This window comes from Eschrichtius robustus, chromosome 15 (genome assembly GCF_028021215.1).
Source record: "Eschrichtius robustus isolate mEscRob2 chromosome 15, mEscRob2.pri, whole genome shotgun sequence".
Taxonomy (NCBI): Eukaryota; Metazoa; Chordata; class Mammalia; order Artiodactyla; family Eschrichtiidae; genus Eschrichtius; species Eschrichtius robustus.
This window is the reverse complement of record NC_090838.1, coordinates 52,052,235-52,072,859: the sequence shown is the minus strand read 5'-3', so window position 1 is coordinate 52,072,859 and position 20,625 is coordinate 52,052,235. Positions and strand designations below refer to the sequence as shown.

The 20,625-nt window shown below is 36.4% G+C and overlaps 1 protein-coding gene across 3 annotated transcripts in view; it reads right to left on the bottom strand.

Annotated features, from left to right (window-relative positions):
- Positions 1 to 20,625, bottom strand: part of REL (REL proto-oncogene, NF-kB subunit) — a 40,135-nt gene that overhangs the window by 19,266 nt on the left and 244 nt on the right. Inside the window, exons 2-5 of one of the 3 annotated variants that reach the window (XM_068564985.1) lie at positions 20,131 to 20,189; positions 9,989 to 10,131; positions 7,166 to 7,314; positions 2,680 to 2,771 (exon numbers count right to left, since the gene is read on the bottom strand). In XM_068564985.1, coding sequence (XP_068421086.1) covers positions 2,680 to 2,771; positions 7,166 to 7,314; positions 9,989 to 10,131; positions 20,131 to 20,140 — 394 coding nt within the window. In that variant the 5' untranslated portion in view covers positions 20,141 to 20,189. Of the gene's footprint in view, positions 1 to 2,679; positions 2,772 to 7,165; positions 7,315 to 9,988; positions 10,132 to 10,437; positions 10,553 to 20,130; positions 20,499 to 20,625 lie in introns of those variants that run through there. The other 2 variants (XM_068564983.1, XM_068564986.1) reach the window with 2 other exon arrangements.

Genomic DNA, 20,625 nt, shown 5'->3' with positions numbered 1-20,625 from the left:
GCAGGAACACAAGTTTAGAGGCTATCAATAACGGTCCAGGCTAAAAAACGATGTAAGCTTACATTCCTACAATGGTAGTGAGAAGAACAGAGACGACTGACTGAGAGATGGTCAGGGTAGATAAACAAAACAGTTTTTCTGGAATAGAGAATGGTTCATGAAGAGGAGCAGTGGACAAGAAGGTAGGAAAGATATGTTGGAGCTACATGTGGAAGATTTCCAATTTAGGGCCATTTCGTTTTTAAACTATTTAAGGAGCCATTGCAACTTTTTAATCACAGTAATACACTAAAGCACTGTTCTAAGATTATTCTAATGGGGGGGGAGTTAATACAACAAGCATAGTTGAGATAAAGCAATGCGCCCGAGAGCCAGGCTACCTGTTTTCAAATCCTAGCTATACCAGGTATTATTTCCTTAGGATAATTTTCAAAAGTAGAAAATTTCTGGGTCAAGAGTATGCTCATTTAAAATTTTGATTTATTGCTAAAGTAAAAGGCCAACTTTTAAATTAAAGTGGCCATCAAGTCTAGGCATAGTATGAAACAGGGATAATGCAGTATAAAACAAGGAGATTATAAATAATAGCTACCACTTATTAAGTATTATTTGTATGTCAAGGAGTAAATGTTAAGTACTTTATGTACACTATTTTATTTAATCATTACAACACTGCTTCACAGAAGAGAAAACCAAAGCTTTGGTTACATAACTTTCCCAAGTCACGTAGCATGTACAAGTGGCAGTGCTGGAATTCAAATCCAGATCTCCTGACTCCAGTGGAAAGGGCATTAAAAAGGGAAATGCAGGAGTCAAAAGGCAGATGGGCCATCTGTGGAAGTTTGGGGGGTTTTCTGATTTTTGTTTTTACCAATCCAGAACAAGGCATGCTATTAATAACATATACTCATACAGCACTTAGAATAGTTCCTAGTACATAATAAGTGCTTTACATATTTTACTTCATTTAATTCTTATAACAACCTATGAAGTACGTACTATTATTATCTCCACTTTATAAATAAGGAAATGAAGGCATAGAAAATATTTAAGGAAAAAAAAGTCACACAAGAGGGACTTCCCTGGTGGTCCAGTGGTTAAGAATCCGCCTGCCAATGCAGGGGACACAGGTTTGAGCCCTGGTCCGGGAAGATCCCACATGCCGCAGAGCAACTAAGTAACTAAGACCATGCGCCACAACTACTGAGCCTGCATGCCACAACTACTGAAGCCCGCGTGCCTAGAGCCCGTGCTCCACAACGAGAGAAGCCACCACAATGAGAGGCCCACACACCGCAATGAAGAGTAGCCTCCGCTCACTGCAACTAGAGAAAGCCCACGCGCAGCAACGAAGACCCAACGCAGCCAAAAATAAATAAATAAATAAATAAATTTATTAAAAAAAAGAAATCACACAAGAGTTCAAACTCTATATTCAATGGAGTTTTTTTAGTAAATTGAAAATAACTTAAACATTTATTAATAGATGACTAGATAAACAAATTAAAGCCTACCCAAACCACAGAATACTGTTAAAAAGTAAACTAGATTTATAAGTACTAACATGGAAAGATGTTTAAGATATATTCCTGAGTGAAAAGTAAGAAGCAGTAGATTAGGAAGTGTAACATGACTCCATTTATATAAAAAATACATGTGTGTGTTTATATATACATGACACACATATAAAGAAAATTCTAGAAAAATTTACATCAAATTTAACAGTAGTCTCTTACAGTGAGTAATACTGAAGAGAAAGAAGGGGACTTTTGCTTTTTGTGTTATACTAAAGAGTATGAAAAATAAAGACCTAGAGAAAAGAGATGCAGACCTTATAATTCATAAAAACACTACTTGTCTATGAGCATATTCTTTAAATTATCATCATATCCCTGAAATTATTTCTAAACATCCACGAAAAACACAAACTAACAATATAAGGATATCTTAAATATGACAAAGAAATCTATTCTTTGAAAATTTTATAGTTGTTCAATACCTGAATTATGCATATTTAAGTGGCTGCAGATGACTTTACAATGGAGACCACTGTAGTGTAGGATGTCAGCTTGGTAGTCATTTTTCTATTCAAGAAATATAGCCCTCACCTATTCTGTAGCAATTGTGGCACCATTACCAGGTGCTACACCAGACAGTGTCATCCCCAACAAAATCCACTAAACAGTAAATATCTAGCCGTACACACAAATACACTATTAAAATATTTTGTATAGCCTCTACTATTTCTATACTACTTCCACATTGGGATTAATTTAAGTTTCACTGTTGAATATGCCCTTGAGTTAAATGCACTCCAATACCTTATAACCACAGTGCCTATTCAATATTCAGAGAGGGGAGTATATATTGTCTGCTGGAGTGGCAAAAGGAAGGCCACATTCCAAAAGAATCAGAATATTTTTGAGAGGGTTTTCTTATAGAAAACATTGACACTCTTCACTGACAGTAGAAAGCCTTGTGTGAATAAGAATTTTTTTTTCAACACTGAAGCATATTAAATATACTTCAATCCTCATTTACAGGTGTAAGACAAGTATATAAGTTAACACAGAACTTAAGACAGCTTTTTAAAGCACAGGTTGAAAATACAAATAGAAATCATTTAACACAATAAGTCAATATCCAAATAATAGAAATAATTAAATCAAACATACTTACCATTGAAAGGATTGATTCCTGCCCTTATTCTTGAAATAATAGCTTCTTTTACTTCTTTTTTTTTTACACATCGAATACCCAAATTTTGAAAACTAGAAGGAAAACACAGAGCTTTCAAATTTCCTTATAGCTGAACACAAGGACACATAAATGAGGTTTTATTAAAGAATACTGCAAAAATCAAGCATATATCCAGCACTGAAGGGTCATCATAATGTCAGATGGAGATATGAAAAGCATGAAGTACATTTCCAATTGCTATGATAAAGATGTGAGGATAAAAAAATGGGGCTATATTTCTAAGAGAATTGTTAAAAGAAAAGCAGCGTATACTTTATCACTTTTACATACAGTATTTTATGGTTAGATCTTACTAATATTCCTGCATCAAATATACCAAAGTAGACAAAGATTAAGAGGAAAGCAACACCAAAAAGCTAAAATTCACCACCCAAACGAATTCATAATCAAATCAATAAAATCTGTACATTTGATAATGTAAAGCAAAAGTTGTAAAAAGATGCCCACAGGCTGACACCTACAGGTATAGTTTTGCTGAGCTCATAGAAGTGTTGACTACATTTTTAAAAAATGTGCGTAGACTACCAACATTTAAAAACCAGGTAACTGCATATAAACATTCTGGATTTCTGGCTTCTCTTGAACATTTTAAAGGTCTGGCAACAGTAGATTGGCACAGAAACACCCGGCTGGAGCTAAGCACCTGCGGCCCCATTTATACAGGGCTCTGCAGTTTGCTACAGTGCCTGCTAATCCTCTTACACCTCAGCCTCTCCACTCCACGGACATCTGGTTTTTGACTTCAAATGACTTCACTGCCAGCAGCAGTGGAATATGTTTTGTGCCTTATCATATGAAGTTATAATAATCATTCATCATAAGAAAGCATCAAACTACATAGTTTTTTCATTAGAAAGATATTTAATACTAACAATAATATTTAACAAAAGTTTCAAAATGTCATTTATGGAAAATTTCTCAACTGCTACAAATATTACTAATTTGCATATGTGTAGTACAGATGATGGTGGGGGGAACTCCCCTACCACCACCAGTCATACTTGTTCCCACATGGAAAAACCATGACATCATTAAAGTTGGGTGGGTGTGAATAAGGAAGCAAAACTTGGTTATACTAACATTACTGTTTGTTCAAACTTGACATGGCCCTTTGCACCAGGAGGTCGCTTGCCTTGTTTGCCCCCTCCGTGCGTTGTTGTCTTATTGTTCATGCTCTTCACATTCACCACACCTGCGATTTTGTTAGCACCTAAAATATCTTTAACATTTCCTTCTTCTGCCTCCAATAATTAAAAAGTGAATCTTGAACTTGTAATCCTTTCTTGAAACCTTGAAACCATGATTGTCTTCCTCAAAAGTATTGCACTTCTTTGAAAGATTCTTAGGTTGGTTCTCACTTTTTCTTTGACAAAAGATTTTAAAGAACTCTTTGTTTTTATATATTTATACACTACTTGATAGTTTCATCTGAATAATCGTATTTGACTCCTATTCACACACTGAAATTCTCACATGAGGAAACCAAGGATCACAGAGATTATATGAATCAATTTCTCATTCATTCATAGTCATTCAACAAGTTCTGGGGTTCCTACTATGTACCAAAAACTCTGGTAAGTAATGGGAGTATACAATCCCTCCTCTCATGGAGCTTACAGTCTAGAGCAGGGGTTGGCAAACTATAGCCCATGGACTAAATCTGGCCCACCACCTGTTCTCGTAAATAAAGTTTTACTCGAACAAACTGATTTGTTGGCATATTATCTACAGGTACTTTCATGCCACAACAGCAGAGCTGAGCAGGTACAGCAGAGACCACAGGGCCTGCAAAGCCTAAAATATTTACTATCTGGTCCTTACAGAAAAAGTTTGCTGAAACTTTTTTTCTAGCGAAACAGATATGAAGTAATCACACACCAAGATGCTAAACTGAAATCATGACAAGTTTTATAAAGGAGATACACATGATGTCACGGGAACCTATGATGGCAGAGAGTTGATCAATTAGTATGTTGGTGATGGAGTCATTGAGAGAAGTGGATAGATTCAAGACCTATTTAGGAGGTACCTGTTAGTGAACTCAACGTGTGCACCTCTGTGAGGAGGTGTCAAGGATGACACCTATGTTTGCTTTTATAGCAACTAGTAAAACAAGGTACACTGGAAGACCAATTTTGAGAGGAAAGAGGTATATATGATCAGAGTAAGATCATGGTTTGGAGCATATTCTATTTGAGGTGCTTTTGAGCTATTTAAGAGAATATGTCAAAAAGGCAATCACCCTTATTACCATTCCCTACTGAAAGAAACCAGGGATCCTTAGAAAAAACTGAAGATTTCAAGGCTTGGGCAAGAAAAGTACAAGTAAGTCTTGAACACTTCGCTGTGTCAGAAAGTAAAGAAGTGCTTGAAGAAAGATGGGGACATGTCAAAAGGACACAGGAAACAGCTTGAAGGGGCTTGCATTGGTCAAGTTTGGGTCAATTTGAAAATCAAAATAATAATGCTAGTAATGGACTAGCATTCAATTATAATACACTGAATAAAAGAATCCATGAGTCTATAGTGGTATTTTTTCAACTGAGGTAGGGGAAGATGGAAAAGTTTTTCTTTACAATAGAATGCCAATTAATATCACCAATGGGAAAAAACTAATATCGCATCTCCTAAAACATTATTTTGAGAACAATTCAGCATCACCTCTGTAGGTTTCTCATCCAAACTATTTCATGTTAACATGAAATTATTATTCATGGTAACATGGACATAATCATGAGCAACCATTCAGACTAATCCACATTGAACAACATTCTTCAAAACAACCTAAACTCTTCAAAAATGTTAATGTCATGAAAGACCAACAAAGGCCAAGAAACTGTTCTAAATTAAAGGAGACTAAATAAGCATGACACCTAAAAATAATGTATGATCCTTAACAGGATCTTGGATTGAGGGGAAAGGTAGGACAGCCCTAACAGGCATTATTGGGCATCCCTGGACATAATTAAGGTAGTCCAAAAATTTAACTGTCTGTAACTAGGATTGAGAAAGAACAGCCAGAGAAGTAAGAAGTACAACAGGAGAGTTTGTTCTCACTAAATCAGAAATCAAGGAATAATAATGTTCCAATAAAGGAGTAATCTACAATGTAAAATGCTATTGGGAGGTCAAATAATACAAACAGGAAATACTTCTTGCCAAGTTTGTATAACTAGATAGTTTATGTTTTGTGTTGTTACTGAAAGAGGAATATTTTAAAAGTATACTTTCTAAATGGTTACTGCTAGTATTTAAGGAGGCTACTAATCTTTTCCTGTTGCAACTGGTTTCATTTTTCCTCAAAGGCAACACATGTTCGTTACAAAAAATGAATTATAAAATAAACACCAGTTAAAAGAACATAAAACCCCACAATTCTTTCCACCCAGAGACAACTACTATCAATACCTTAGTGTTTATACTACTATGTATATGTACGTTTACTTTTGAAAAAATTATTTATCACGTACACCTGAAACTAAAACAACATTGTTAATCAACGATACTCCAATATAAAATGAAAATTTTAAAAAGCATTTATCACACATTGTTTTAAAGCCCTATTTTATTTATCTAAATATTGGGAATATCATTCTATACAAAGACATAAATGCAAGGTTATTTTCAAGGCTACATAGGAGTACACTGCATGGATATACCAGTTTATTTAACTAATCCCCCTTTGTTTATTATCTGGATTGCTTCTAACTTTTTGCCATCACAAACAAAGCTTCAATGAACATCGTTATAGCTAAGTTTCTGAACATGCTTAATTAGAAATTATTTCCTCAGGATAAATTCCTAGAAATAGAATTGCTAGTTCAAGAGACATTCATATTTTTCAGGCTTTTGCTATGTAGTTGTTAAAGTGCCTACCGGAAAGATTATATTTATTTACACTCTCACCAATAGGATGAATGGATCCATCCAGCAGCCTCAAACACAAAGTATTACATACTTTTTAAAAATCTTAGAACTATTGCTGTATGTTAATTTTATAACTGCCCTTTTCAAATAATAATTCCAGTTTTCCAGTTGATTTTCTCACATCTGGCAATTTTTAAGTTAACTATCAATGAAAAGAGAGTAAAAATTTATGAAACAAAATCTTTCATAAGTTGTTCAAACTAAGAAAGAAAATCGCAGCATAAAATAAGTTTGTTTACTTTTAGTTACAATAAAGAAGTATTCCTGCTACCATGATGGGCTGTGTCTACTAATAAAGAATGAAAGGGTAGTTCCAATGCAAATGATAAGAAAATGTACATGTATACTATAGTAAATAGAAGTACAGTGAGGAATTAGTTTATTCTGCTAAAAAATAAAAGAGGTACATGGATAGGAATCAAGAGCATTCATTCTATGCTTATTCTATTCCTAAAAATGTCTGTGACTGTGTACTTACAACAAAGGTCTACGTTCTTGTCCAAATTCTGCTTCATAGTAGCCATCTCTGCAGTCTTTTCCTACTAAATCATGAGGATGAGGTTTATATGGGTCATTCTTTGTTACTAATGTAATTCTCACTTTTCCTTTTCCATAGTAGTTCATAATCTGAAAAGGGGGGAAATTAAATATATGATCCATAAATACGTCTCATTAAGAACTGATCTACAAAATGAGAGTTCAATTTATATAATATAGTTAGCCCTAAATAAAGTCCAATTGACTGGCAACTGCAGTTTGGATGAAACTTTACAGAGAATACCAGTAGAGAAGAATTTACCTCTCAGTTCCTTGGCATATTATTTTGTGCCCTAATTCAATTGGTCATATCATCTGATTTTTGCTTATTTTCCTTTGAAAACAAGTAAAATTACACCAAAATATTATCACAGAGCATGAGGAAATTCTAAGATGTTGAGTCACTGAATGCCATGCTCTTATATTCATTGTCATACCATAAACATCCCTTCAAAGTATATATTTAGGGCTTCCCTGGTGGCACAGTGGCTAAGAATCCGCCTGCCAATGCAGGGGACACGGGTTGGAGCCCTGGTCCGGGAAGATCCCACATGCCACAGAGCAACTAAGCCCGTGCGCCACAACCACTGAGCCTGTGCTCTAGAGCCCACAAGATACAACTACTGAGCCCGCGTGCTGCAACTACTGAAGCCGGTGCGCCTAGAGCCTGTGCTCCACAACCAGAGAAGCCACGGCAATAAGATGCCCACGCACCGCAACAAAGAGTAGCCCCCACTCGCCGCAACTAGAGAAAGCCCGCACGCAGCAACGAAGACCCAATGCAGCCAAAAAACAAAAAAGCTTACATTTAAGCCATAATGGAAATGATAGCACACAAATATGATCATTTTACTTAATACATTACATTTCATTTCACAAAAATATTTGTTAATCAGTAAGCATACTGCAAGTGTTCACTGTATAACAGGCAATAAATCAAGTTGAGTTTTGCAAAATTAAGTTTTCGCACAGAACACTGAGAAAGAAGAGAAGAGTTAAACATGGGAGAGGAAGGAAGCATGTGGGGATGAGCTAATGTTCAGGTTGGAAGCTAGCAAATTTGCAAGCACAAATGGCAAGGCAGTTAAGTAAGAATAGGTGGTTTCACAGGTAAAAGGGCATTAAAATCCATAATTTTGAATTTAAACTTAATTTGAACAGTAACCAGAAAGTATTTATTGCCTTTCTGAATAAAAGAGAAGGTAACAACTTAAATGTGTAAGGTTGGGAATTCCCTGGTGGTCCAGTGGTTAGGATTCCGTGCTTCCATTGCAGGGGCACAGGTTCGATCCCTGGTTGGGGAACTAAGATCCCGCAAGCCGTGTGGTGCAGCCAAAAAAAAAAAGAAAAAAAGAAAAAAAGCATAAGGTAGGCTAATGTAGAACTCAAGCTGCAAAGTTGTTTAGAACGTACTGGAATGGTAAGGATACAGATCTTAGAAATATTAAAGAGAATGTATAGAATAAGCTGAATTATGGAGAAGAGTTAAAATTCGCTCTTAAAGGAATAGAAGATTACTGTTTTCTTATTTACCTTTTATTAGCACCTCTCCCATTTTAACATTATATAAAAAGACTTAGATCTAACTCAAATCCATATTGCTAACAAAAAAATGTGATAGAAGATTGGAATTTGTAATTCAATATGTAATTTTGCCATTGGCTTGTTATATAACTTAGCATTTCCTTTAAGTTCAATAGAGTAAACTCTGTAACTAATCTAGTTATAAAATAGTGAATTCAGATCTGCTGATGAAACATTGAATAACACTTTTCAAAAATCCACTCTGCCATTAAGGTTTTAAATTGGCATTTAAAGAATAAAAAAAAAATCATTAAAAACTGAAGGAAATGTATATAAAATACAAATATAGTATAGTTTATAATTATAGTATATTACCAAAGTCAAACTGCTTTAAAAATTTATGCTAATATGAAAAAACTATATTTAAAAAGTGGCGGGGGCTTCCCTGGTGGCGCAGTGGTTGAGAGTCTGCCTGCCAATGCAGGGGACACGGGCTCGAGCCCTGGCCTGGGAGGATCCCACATGCCGTGGAGCGGCTGGGCCCGTGAGCCACAATTACTGAGCCTGCGCGTCTGGAGCCTGTGCTCCGCAACAAGAGAGGCTGCGACAGTGAGAGGCCCGCGCACCGCGATGAAGAGTGGCCCCTGCTTGCCACAACTAGAGAAAGCCCTCGCGCAGAAACAAAGACCCAACACAGCCATAAAAATTAATTAATAAAAAAAAAAAAAGTGGCAATATTTCAAATCAGTCAAAGCAACCCAGAGTATCAGGGATAGGCAATAAAGGTAAGGGGGAAAAAAGACAAAAATGTTCTCTTTTTACACAGACCCTAGATTAACCAAGTGACTGCAGGAAGAATTCTAATTGAATTCCCAAATGCATGTTTTCAATCTACAGAACAATTCTGATCACCTCTGGAAGGAGAGAATGCTTTCTCCTCATTAGCTTTTTGTTCCATAAAAGGGATCATCATCCAAGAGCTGCCAGTGTATACTAAGCACTGGGAATCACTCTACTTAGATTAACACACAATGTATAACTATCCACAGGGATGAAGAATCCATGCTGTACTTAAGAAATGTCCCTAGAATTCTATGCAGTATAGATCAATTAAAAAGAAGAAAAAGGAAGAAAAAGCTGGTGGAGATCACTGTGAAGAAGCTGGGTCTTTAACATAGTTGCTGTAGCTAAAATATGAAGCAACTAAGAGACACACACACACAGGAGAATGGTCTATTACCTGGATAGATGGGTACGTTCGGTTGTTGTCTGTGCTGTGCTCCCCTGGAATGCTGCCTGCTGATCGCCCTTCACATTTGTATCTAAAACGCATTCCCCTCTGCCTGGGTTGTTCAATTATCTCTATACATGGGTTATATCCACCTGAAAATTTTAAAAGGGGGGAGGGTGAGATTACAATAGAAATGATAATGGATTTTAACCGTTTTGTTTTTTATAAAACAGTAGACTAAAAAATTTTCCCTCTCAATATTAAATTACAAGGTTGAAATGTAATTATCAAAGATTGGGTGGTAAAGACACTCTTCTCTCTCATTCAAATTGAGCTCCCATACAGTGTAAACACAAGTCATTCAAATCATATTTACTGGTTAGCACTTTATCGTTTAATATCTATAACTAATGCCAGAGTGAAGTTCTGTGATAACCACTTCAGAGATACCCACTTACATGAGACCAAGCAGAAGGGTTTTCCCCCAAAATTCTCCCAGAAGGGTCAAGAAGATAGTCTTCAGAAGTACAATATTATATTCCAAAAGTGACTTTGCTTGATTTTACATTAGACTCAACAGTGGACTAAAAGACTGTTCATTGAAAATGAAAATGTATTTAAATCCTTGCAGAAGGAAATGTTAAGTTTTTTATATCTCCATTGGAATCTTAAAGGACTTATACATAGTAGAGCAAAACAAGTTCCAGAAGGGACTTTACACTCAAAAGAATTTTCAGTCAGTCCCACCTGAAGTATAAGACACAACAGAAGAAAAGAAAATAATTATTTACTTTCTATAACAAATGTAATTCAAAATATATACCTTTAGAATCAATACTGATACACAGAACAACATGGATGAATCTCAAAATAAATATGCTGAGTGAAAGAAGCCAGATCAAAAGTGTACATACTGTTATGATTCCATTTATATAAAACTCTAGAATATGTAAACTAATCTATAATGATAGAAAGCAGATCACTGGTTGCCTAAGCATAGGGGTGTGGAGTGGATGGGGAACTCTGGGGAATGACAGACATGTTAATTACTTGATTGTGGTGATGATCTCAAAATTGTATAAATATGTCAAAAGTTATAAAATTGCATACTTTAAACAACATGTGCAATTTATTGTACATTAGTTACATGTCAATAAAGCTGTCTAAAACATATGCACTTTTGCCCCCTCTTATTATCCAAATGAAGGAAATGACATTTAATAAAGACACTCAAGTGTGCTTACAAGTAGGGTACTTAGCAACGTGTCTTTATTTCAGGGGTATAAAGATGTCTTCCACTAAAAAAAACCCCAAATCAAAAACCAGAACCCCTCAAAAAACCCTCCCTCAATCAGTTTAGTGATTTCTAAATTCCCACAATTAAGATATCCATTTATTTGACTAAAGGCTTATCCTCTGTTATGATGCAAGCAAATCTTCAGAAAGGGTAACACAGTGGGTATTATCAGTGCAGTATGGGGAAGAGGCCTTTAGAGTACTACTCAGCCACATCTTAACATTGAAGACCCTGGAAATATCATATCTCTTAAGTTTCCTACTCTATAAAATGGAGATAATAACAACAGCACCTACCACATAGGGTTGCTGTATTAGAGATAACACGTGTTAGGTTCTTACCAAGTGTCAGGCATATAACAAATATTCAGTAAATGGTCTATTATTATTTTGAATGCTTTCTTGAAAACAATGATTTATAGTAATACCACGACAGTATATATACAACTGCTTCTTTCAAGGATCTTACAGAATAGTGAGGCAAACAACACAAATTATTAGACTATAGAGGAAGCAACAAAATTTTGTTTATGCTAACAAAATTCTGCATAAAATTGTAATAAGAGCAAAAGAGTCAGGAAAGCCTAACTATGTCAAAGGACAAAAAGAGGTACTGAAGCAAAAGGATGGGGAGGGGGAAGGGAGAAAGGCAGGCATTCTAGAGAAAGGGAAGAGTGTGTCCAAAGGTGGAGGCACAGAAAAAAAGAGCTAAAGAATCACAATACAGCCCCAACGGAAATGAAGTACACTTCCACCCTTAGAAAGAGAACCAAAGCCAGAGTACATTTGGAGATTTGGATTTCATTCTGTGAGTGACAGAGAATCAATGAAAGGTTTTATGCAGGGGAATCACATGATCTGATTGACATTTTAGAGTAAGAATTCTGGTGGCAGTGACAGATTAAAAAGAAAAGAGAAAGCAAGGTGATCAGTTTAGCAAGGTGATCAGAGGCTGTTACAGTAATGTGGGCAATGATGAGAGTATTTCTGAAATTTGGTAGTGATAATAGGAATGAAGGATTATTTAAAAGATAATATTGACAGTACTTGGTGACTGAACGAACATTAGGGTTAAGAGAAAGTAAAGAATCATTGATGGCTCCATATTTTCTACTTCGTGTTACTAAGTAAAGTATTACTGGTATCTTTAATTTTATTCTGTTTGGTTTAGACTCCCTGCGCTTGAATTTACTACTTATTTGTTTATTCAAAAGACAGAGCCAGGGAAAACTGACTTTAACCTAATCAAGTTAATAGTACTTATTTCAATTTTACTGAAAAATGTAATGCATGCAGATGAGTATTTCAATTTTGCATCCTTGGGAGGGATAAACTGGGAGATTGGGATTGACATATACACACTACTATATATGAAATAGATAACAAATAAGAACCTACTCTATAGGACTTCTCTGGTGGTCCAGTGGTTAAGAATCCGCCTGCCGATGCAGGGAACACAGGTTCGATCCCTGGTCTGGGAAGATCCCACATGCTGCGGGGCAACTACTGAGCCTGTGCTCTAGAGCCTGTGTGCCGCAACTACTGAGCCCACGCGCCACAACTACTGAAGCCTGCGCCCTCTGGGGCCCATGTGCCGCAACTACTGAAGCCCTCACGCCTAGAGCCTGTGCTCTGCAACAAGAGAAGCCACTGCAATGAGAAGCCCGTGCACTGCAAGAAGAGTAGCCCCCGCTCGCCGCAACTAGAGAAAGCCCGTGCGCAGCAACAAAGACCCAGCGCAGCCAAAAAAAAAAGAACCTACTGTATAGCACAGGGAACTCTACTCAATACTCTGTAATGACTTATATGAGAAAAGAATCTAAAAAAGAGTGGATATATATTTGTATTTCTATGTATATATATATGATTCACTTTGCTGTACAAGAGAAACTAACACAACATTGTAAGTGAACTATACTCTAATAAAAATTAATTAAAAAAGACAAAAAATTTCACAACCTTATATATCCTTGTATATTTCAAATAATCAAATTCACATTTCAGTTTCAAATATTTCACATCCTTATACATCCTTGTAGGAGTATTTAAAAGAAAGTACATTTTCCTCTGAAAACGAAGTTCAAAATACTCAACAGTATTTTTTAAGTAATATCTTAAATCATCCTTGTGGTTGAACTAAAGGTCAAATAAATCCCTGCCCACTGCTTATTTAAAGGTGTCTTAGTGGGAAGTTGATATAGAATGACATCACTAATGGTAAGTGGCTAACTTTTGAGGCAGGAGTGTGAATAAAAGTGCTAGGCTTAAAGTGAGCACTCAAATATTTCATTGGTTATACAACCCTTCCTTAAACTAGAAAGTGTGTTTAAGAAAAAAGTCTGGAGACAAGAGAACAGAAAAGCAGTTGTTGAAAGATTAAATAAAACATTTTTTAAAGAGTTTTAAATTCTAAAAATGACAAATATTAGTTATCATATAACATCAAGTACTTAAAAAAACTCTTGAACTCTATTCTTTCTATTGTAGAAGCTCTTTATTGGTAAAAAGTCTAACAACCAGAGTTTACTGTAATATTCTCCATTCCCCAGCTGGAAATAATCTTCCCCTCCTCTAAACTATCACAGCGTTTTGTTTATGGCAATTATTGCAAATAACTGTAAGTTAGGGAAGACTCACTGTTTTATTTCTTCTTGAAAAAAAAGCTACTTGTTTTATTTCTTCAAACAACTTGTTTTATTTCTTCAAGCTACCTAAAGGCAGGAATTGTGTCCTACTCATCAGTGCCTTGCACAGATATTCAGTAAATATCTGTGGAATGAATGACTGAAAATCTAAAGATCTTTTTGTTTGTGTACATTATGCAAACATTGAAAGACTATATTAATAATTATTCAGATTTTCCTTATTAGGTTGTACTACTAAGGAAAAAAACAGTGCTTTGTAAGTACTAAACTCGCTACACCTTCATACTCCTCATACCTATTCATATTCTAATTTCTTTATCTGTATTTATAATTTAAAAAAACCTTCCCAGCTGTAAATCATTTATAATATCATGCATCAGTACAGTGTATCATTTACTTCCTTCCTCAGTACCCTGTTCTGAAGTGCCATCCTTCCTGAAGATAAAAAGTGGTGAAATGCAATCATCTATGGAGTGGAAGTTGGTAAAACATAAATCAGGGAACTGTAGAGAAAATGAGTACTCTTAACTAAGATTATCTCAAATCACTACAGTTTTGAAAATCATAGAAATGTCTTCAAAAGTTGGTTCTAAACAAGCTGATTACTGTACTTTTCTTTAACCAATATTATGCACAGCTGGGATTGACCCCTAAATTTTTAACAGTATTGTAAAATGCTCATACAGACCAGAATAACATCTGAAATATAGCCAAAATGTTTGCAAGATATATTTATGTTTTTATTTGCACTTAGGCAAGAAAGAGTGCTCTTTGAGTTTTTAAGATTAAAAAACGAAAGTACACTGGAAAAAAAAGAAAAAAAAAGAACGTACATTGAAATAAAAGACAAAAGTGGATGATCAACTGTCAGACAGCTAGCACTGGGAACCAGCATTAATTGCACAGTGAAAAAATGTTAATTATAGTAATTAAAACAGTTTTAAGGCACTTTAATATACATTTATCATTTGATCCTCTTAACTTTAGCCTCATAAAAACAGGACAGGAATTATTATCCCATTTTACAGTTGATAAAACTAAAGTTCAAAATTATATAAAGCTATAGGAAAAAGAAATTATGAATGACATTAGCAAATATGACAGCTGGGATCCCAGGGGGGTCAAATTCAAAGAACAACCAGCATAAAAGCAGCTGCGGATAAAGTCACAATAACTGATATAGCAAATAAGCTAAAATAAATGCAACTTAGTTTAAGAAGATAATGCATCTTGGCACAGGCAAGTGAGTATTTAGATCCAATGAAATTCCTGAAACAAAGTTCATATTGGGGCTATATATCAGAATCACCTAGGTAGCTTTTTCAAAAAACATACATGTCCTGACCCCACCTGAGATCTGCTTAATAGAGATAGAAATCCATCTAAAGCCCAGACTTGTTTCTGAAAAAAACTTTCCAAGCAATTTGAACACACTCTTGATTAAGAACCATTGCCCTAAAACATAAAGAAGCGGCAACAACAACGCACATATCTGGAGAAGCAACCCCAAAATTCATGTACAAGGATGAGCCGGGTGATGGATAGACTAGGTGGAGGAATTCAGACTACCTGTAACTCTCTCCCACTCTAAAAAACTTACCCAAATGCAAGCAAGAGAAAAAAAGCACTATTACAGAAATAGCCTTCAACTGCACTGACATTTAAAATAAATCTTTTACAAAATTAGTATTTTAACTATCATCAGTAACACTTCTTACAAGACAGCATGCCAATGTGTGAACACCACAGTTTTGAATAACTGACTAGAGACTGAATCTCATTCACTGAAGTACAGGATAACAGATTGCCTGAGACCCAAAGGAGCAAATGGAGCTACCAATATATACTTTTCTAAATATTACCTCTACTCACTTTGGAGAAAAAGAAAAGACCTGTCCTTCTTTCCTCAAACCCAACTGAATTATGCTGATGACCTTTCTTTACCTTAAGACACAGGTGAGTATTTCCATTTCTTCCCAATTACGATAAAAATTTAGAGTTACCACTTCCTACACAGAATTGTATCCAATTAACAAAAGGGCAAGGAAAACTCAAGCCTATTCCCATAAAGACAGAAAAAGACTAACACAGAAGGTGCAAAAGAAATCAAAGGAAGGATAAGTTATATCAATCAAATTAGCAAAAGGAGACATGGTTTATTTACTAAGCAATTTTTTATTTACTTTCTTCTTCAGAATGCTTACCATCATTTAAGTGGACAAAGGAGACTGCCTCCAAACATCACTGTCAACTTCTACTCCCCTAGTTTAAATATACACAAAACCACTTCAAATTATTTAAAAGTAAATGGGCATGCTTACATATTCTTGAAAGATATATTTTCTATCCAGCATCTGGTCTAGTCTATTTTTATGAAACCTTAAGGTTTTGTAAAATTCTAGAATCATCAGGATACTTAAATAGTATTAAGTGCCAAGTGTTTCTAGGATCTCCTGTTTCCTAGAGGTCTGAGTCCCAAAACAGCTCCAGTACAGAAGAAAACTAACATTTATGGGCATGCATTACCTCATTTGCTCCTATTAAGACTCTGCAGTAGTTATACCCATTTTCAAATCACAGAGTGGCAGAACTGGAATAAAAACCAACCCAGGTCCATCATGGACTAAAATCCAGGTTTACTCCAATATATCAGGCTGACTCTCTCATCTGGGCTTTAAGAATCCAAGTAAGGGAATTTGCAGATGAGTATTTGATGTATGCACCACAAGGTAAATAAAAGATGTAAAAAATTTTGGCAAAGAGATTTTACTGCTAGAGATTCCACTGCTGTTGGGGTGTGGGGTGGACGAATAACTCCTGAAAAAAAATTTTAACTTCCAGGGTGAAAAAAGTAGAGAAACTACATTAAAAACAGATGGCAGGGCCAAATCATCTGTCTGGATTAAGACTGTCAGATTTAAAAATAAAAATTATAGGATGCCCATTTAAATACGAATTAAACAAATAATTTTTTACTATAAGTATATCCCATGCAATTATTTGGGTCATGTGCTTACAAACACAATCATTTGCAGAAAACACAGATGAAAGAAAGATGGAATGAAAGGAAACTCTGAGTCCCTCAAATTATATTTGAGAAAGATACTACACACACCCCAGATGTTCCCAATTATGACTCATCATGATTCCTCCCTAGTCATTTCACTTGCTCATTCCCTTCACTCTATGTCTATCATATATCATCTTAATTCTTTTATACTACTGTTATCTCTACATTTTCATGTGTTGCATTTCTGAAGCAGCCTTCATGTTTATGTGTTCAGTCTTCTACTAAAAAAATAAATCACTGTCTTTACCTATCAATTCCAGCTCCAGTTTTTCATTAAAGATTAAATTGTGTCATACTACATTGATTTTTCCCCCTTACTCAAGAGAAACAGTTCTCTTGCAATTTACACTACAAAGTTGGTAAGTAGTGCGATAACAAACACAATTTCTTTGTGTACTTCCTATTATGTGACGTAGCAGAACTACACTAAAGAAAACTGTGAATATGCTATACATAAAATAGATAAGCAACAAGGATTTACCGTACAGCACAGGGAATTATACCCAATATTTTGTAATAACCCATGATGGAATATAATCTGTAAAAAAACCCGAATCACTATGCTGTACATGTGAAACTAAACAATACTGTAAATCAATTATACTCCAATTTAAAAAATAATAATTTTTAAAACTGTAAATAAAAATAAATTACCTAAATTTTAAAACATATTTTACCAAAGACAGTACTATTTATTAGTAAACAGAGCTATGCGCACACAGGAACATTTGCACTTTCTACTGGAACAATGAGAAGCTTTAAATTCAGACAAAAAAAGAGCTAATTTTATTTACATTAAACAGGATAGAATCATAAATATACAAGAGTAATGACTGTCTATGCATACCTTGGATAGGACTGAGAACATTTTTCTTAATGCCTGTCCTCATTAATTGTGTCAAAAGACTGGAACCAAGGTGTAATTTTTTTTAAAAAAAGCAATAAAGATAGCTTAATAGAACTCGAGCTATGAAATCCTAAATAATATAATTTAATTGAACAAAATTTAGAATCATACATAAAGTCCCAGTTATTCATGGTACTTATATAATTTTATTTATGAAATAATGATCTCTTACTTTCACGTTATACAGATCATATATTCAACTACAGACACCTATTTACATATTACATCCGGTGAGAAATGGTCTTAAATGCTTGGTAATCAATAAAAATACTTTTTGAGGTTTTATACAACTTTACTACAAACAGACTCTAAATTAGACAATGATAAACTAATTAAGCAAAAGTTTTGTTGTTGTTGTTGTTACTCTTTCGGTTAAATTACTGTTTCAAAACAGGATGGGAGTTTATAATTTTGTGAATCTTTTTGTCTAAGGTCTTTACGAGTGATTAAGGAAACCCAGACTTTTCCTCAGCAGTTTTCAGACAACTGAATTACAACTTAAATAACTTGTTATATTTTAAACAGTCCCATTTTAATGCAACTCCAGAAAACAGGAAAAAAAGGAAAAGAAAATTACCCTACAACTTTCCATTCCTTTAAATTTTTTCCCCTTCAATTTAGGAAATCAGTCCTCACAACAGGACAAAATATAGTGTCATTAAACAAGTTTAAATTGTATCACATTTTTAAATGATGTGAGTCTTAGGATACTCTATATAAATGGCTAATTCTTTTCTTTCTCTTTTGAAAGAATTAGGAGTATTACATTCATGCCATATATCAACAAAGTTTGGTTAAATTACCAGAAGGCTGACTTTTTTTTCTTATAATGCTGGCCCTTCTTTAACTTTCATACAAAATATTTCTGATAATCAATAAATTAACCAAGTATTTCAAGTCACTTTGCACTTTTAATCTAAACACGGTTTGAATTTATGAATTTACAAGATTATCTGAAAGTTTAGGGTCACTTAGGTGGCTAAAGAGAAAGTTGAAATATTTTAAACTACATTTGTATTCTCACATGAAAACCACAGACAAACTGAAATCAAATGTCATGTGAACCACCCCAATTTCCTTTTCAGCCTACAGCACTAGCTATGGCTTTGTTCTGCTCAACCCTTTAAAAAAAAAAGTCCTTTATGCTTTCTACTTCCTCTTCTCCGCTACTCATCAGCCTTCTACTGAGGGTCACTGAACCAGGGAGTTGGGAGGATGCGGGTCAAGCATAAACAAGCCTCCCTCTTTAGCCTCCTAGCACAAGGTTAATCCACACTTTTAGGTCCCTCAGCCTCTGCTCACGCTGCTCCCTCTGCCGGGGAAGTGCCCCCATAAACCTTTCCAGACTTCTGTAAAGGTCCCACTCGAATGCAGTCTACCTGATTTACTTCCCTTAGATTACAGGCAGACCTGAACCATGGCTGGATGTGAGGCTCCCTCCCTAACCCTTTAAGCAGTTTCTTGGTAAACTGGTTTCCCCCAAAGCAAGAGATCCACGCATTTATTGACAAAAAATAAGTATTCACATAAGTGACAGAAAGTTGTTTTCATTCTTACTCATATTTTAAAGCACAGGAATTCTAAAAATCCTCTTTTCCCCTTCTTTCCAACAAAGGAAAACAAAACAAAACTCGACTTCTGTTCCATAAATTAGAAAGTACGCACTTTACAGTAAAAATGATCCACTTTGTTGAAGCAACATTTCCACTTAAGACCTGTTAAAATACCACTGGTGATTTTTAAAGCCGCACCGCATTTTGTCCAACTGTCAGCACGACAGCGATCACCTCTTGGCAACTGATGAAATTAAACTAAAAAAGATAGACCTCTCCTGAGGTCGGAAGGTTCCTCGCTCCTGTTCTAAAACGTAAAACCACCATTTCAATTTAAATCAATTTTTAAATACGGGAAATCTTCGTCCTCCTTTATTTAGATTCTTATTACTTCCCTAATCCAAAAACCAAGTCTTTGGGAAACTCTAAGGCTCCGGCTATTATAATGGCATCAAACTACAGAGCGTGACTGTGATTTCGCACGCAAACCCTGAACCAGCTTACTTTTTAAAAAGGTTGACAGTTTGCCAGAGGCGATTTTAAAGACAGAATGAGTCACAACCAAAATTGAGCGCCCGAAACCCTGAGCGGCAAGAGCCTCGGACGCGCTCCTCCCCCGCCCCCGCCGTCAGGGCCAGGCCCGCGCCCGGCCCTCGGTAGCCAGCGCCGAGAACACTCACCCGAGGCCATGGCTCTGCTCACCGCGCCGCCCCGCTCCGAGCGTCCGGACCCGAGGCCGCTGCAGTCAATCAGCCCGTCAGTCAGTCAGGCGGCCAAGGGACCTCTGCCGGCGGGATCCCCAGTCCCCCTGACCACCCCCGGGGCCTCCTCTTCCTCCTTCCCGCCCTCCTCTGGGTTTGCGGCTCACACCTTCCCACCCGCTTAATTCTCGCGCTCCGGTCACCCTGCGTTGCCCGTCCAGGGTGCAGGAGCCAGGAGGCGGAGCGCTGCTACAGCTGAGGGCAGGTCGGCCCGAGAGGCGAACAGCCCGGCGGGAGGGGAACTTCCCGCGGCTGACGTAAGCTTCTCGCAGCCGCTTCCCCCGGGCTGGGGCGGGGGCGGAGCGTCTTGCGACCGGCGCGCGTGCGTCCGCTCTCAGCGGCCCGCGCCCCGCCCCGCCCGTGCCCGTGCCCCGCCCGTGCCCCGCCCCCCCCCGCTCTCCCGGAGCCCCAGTG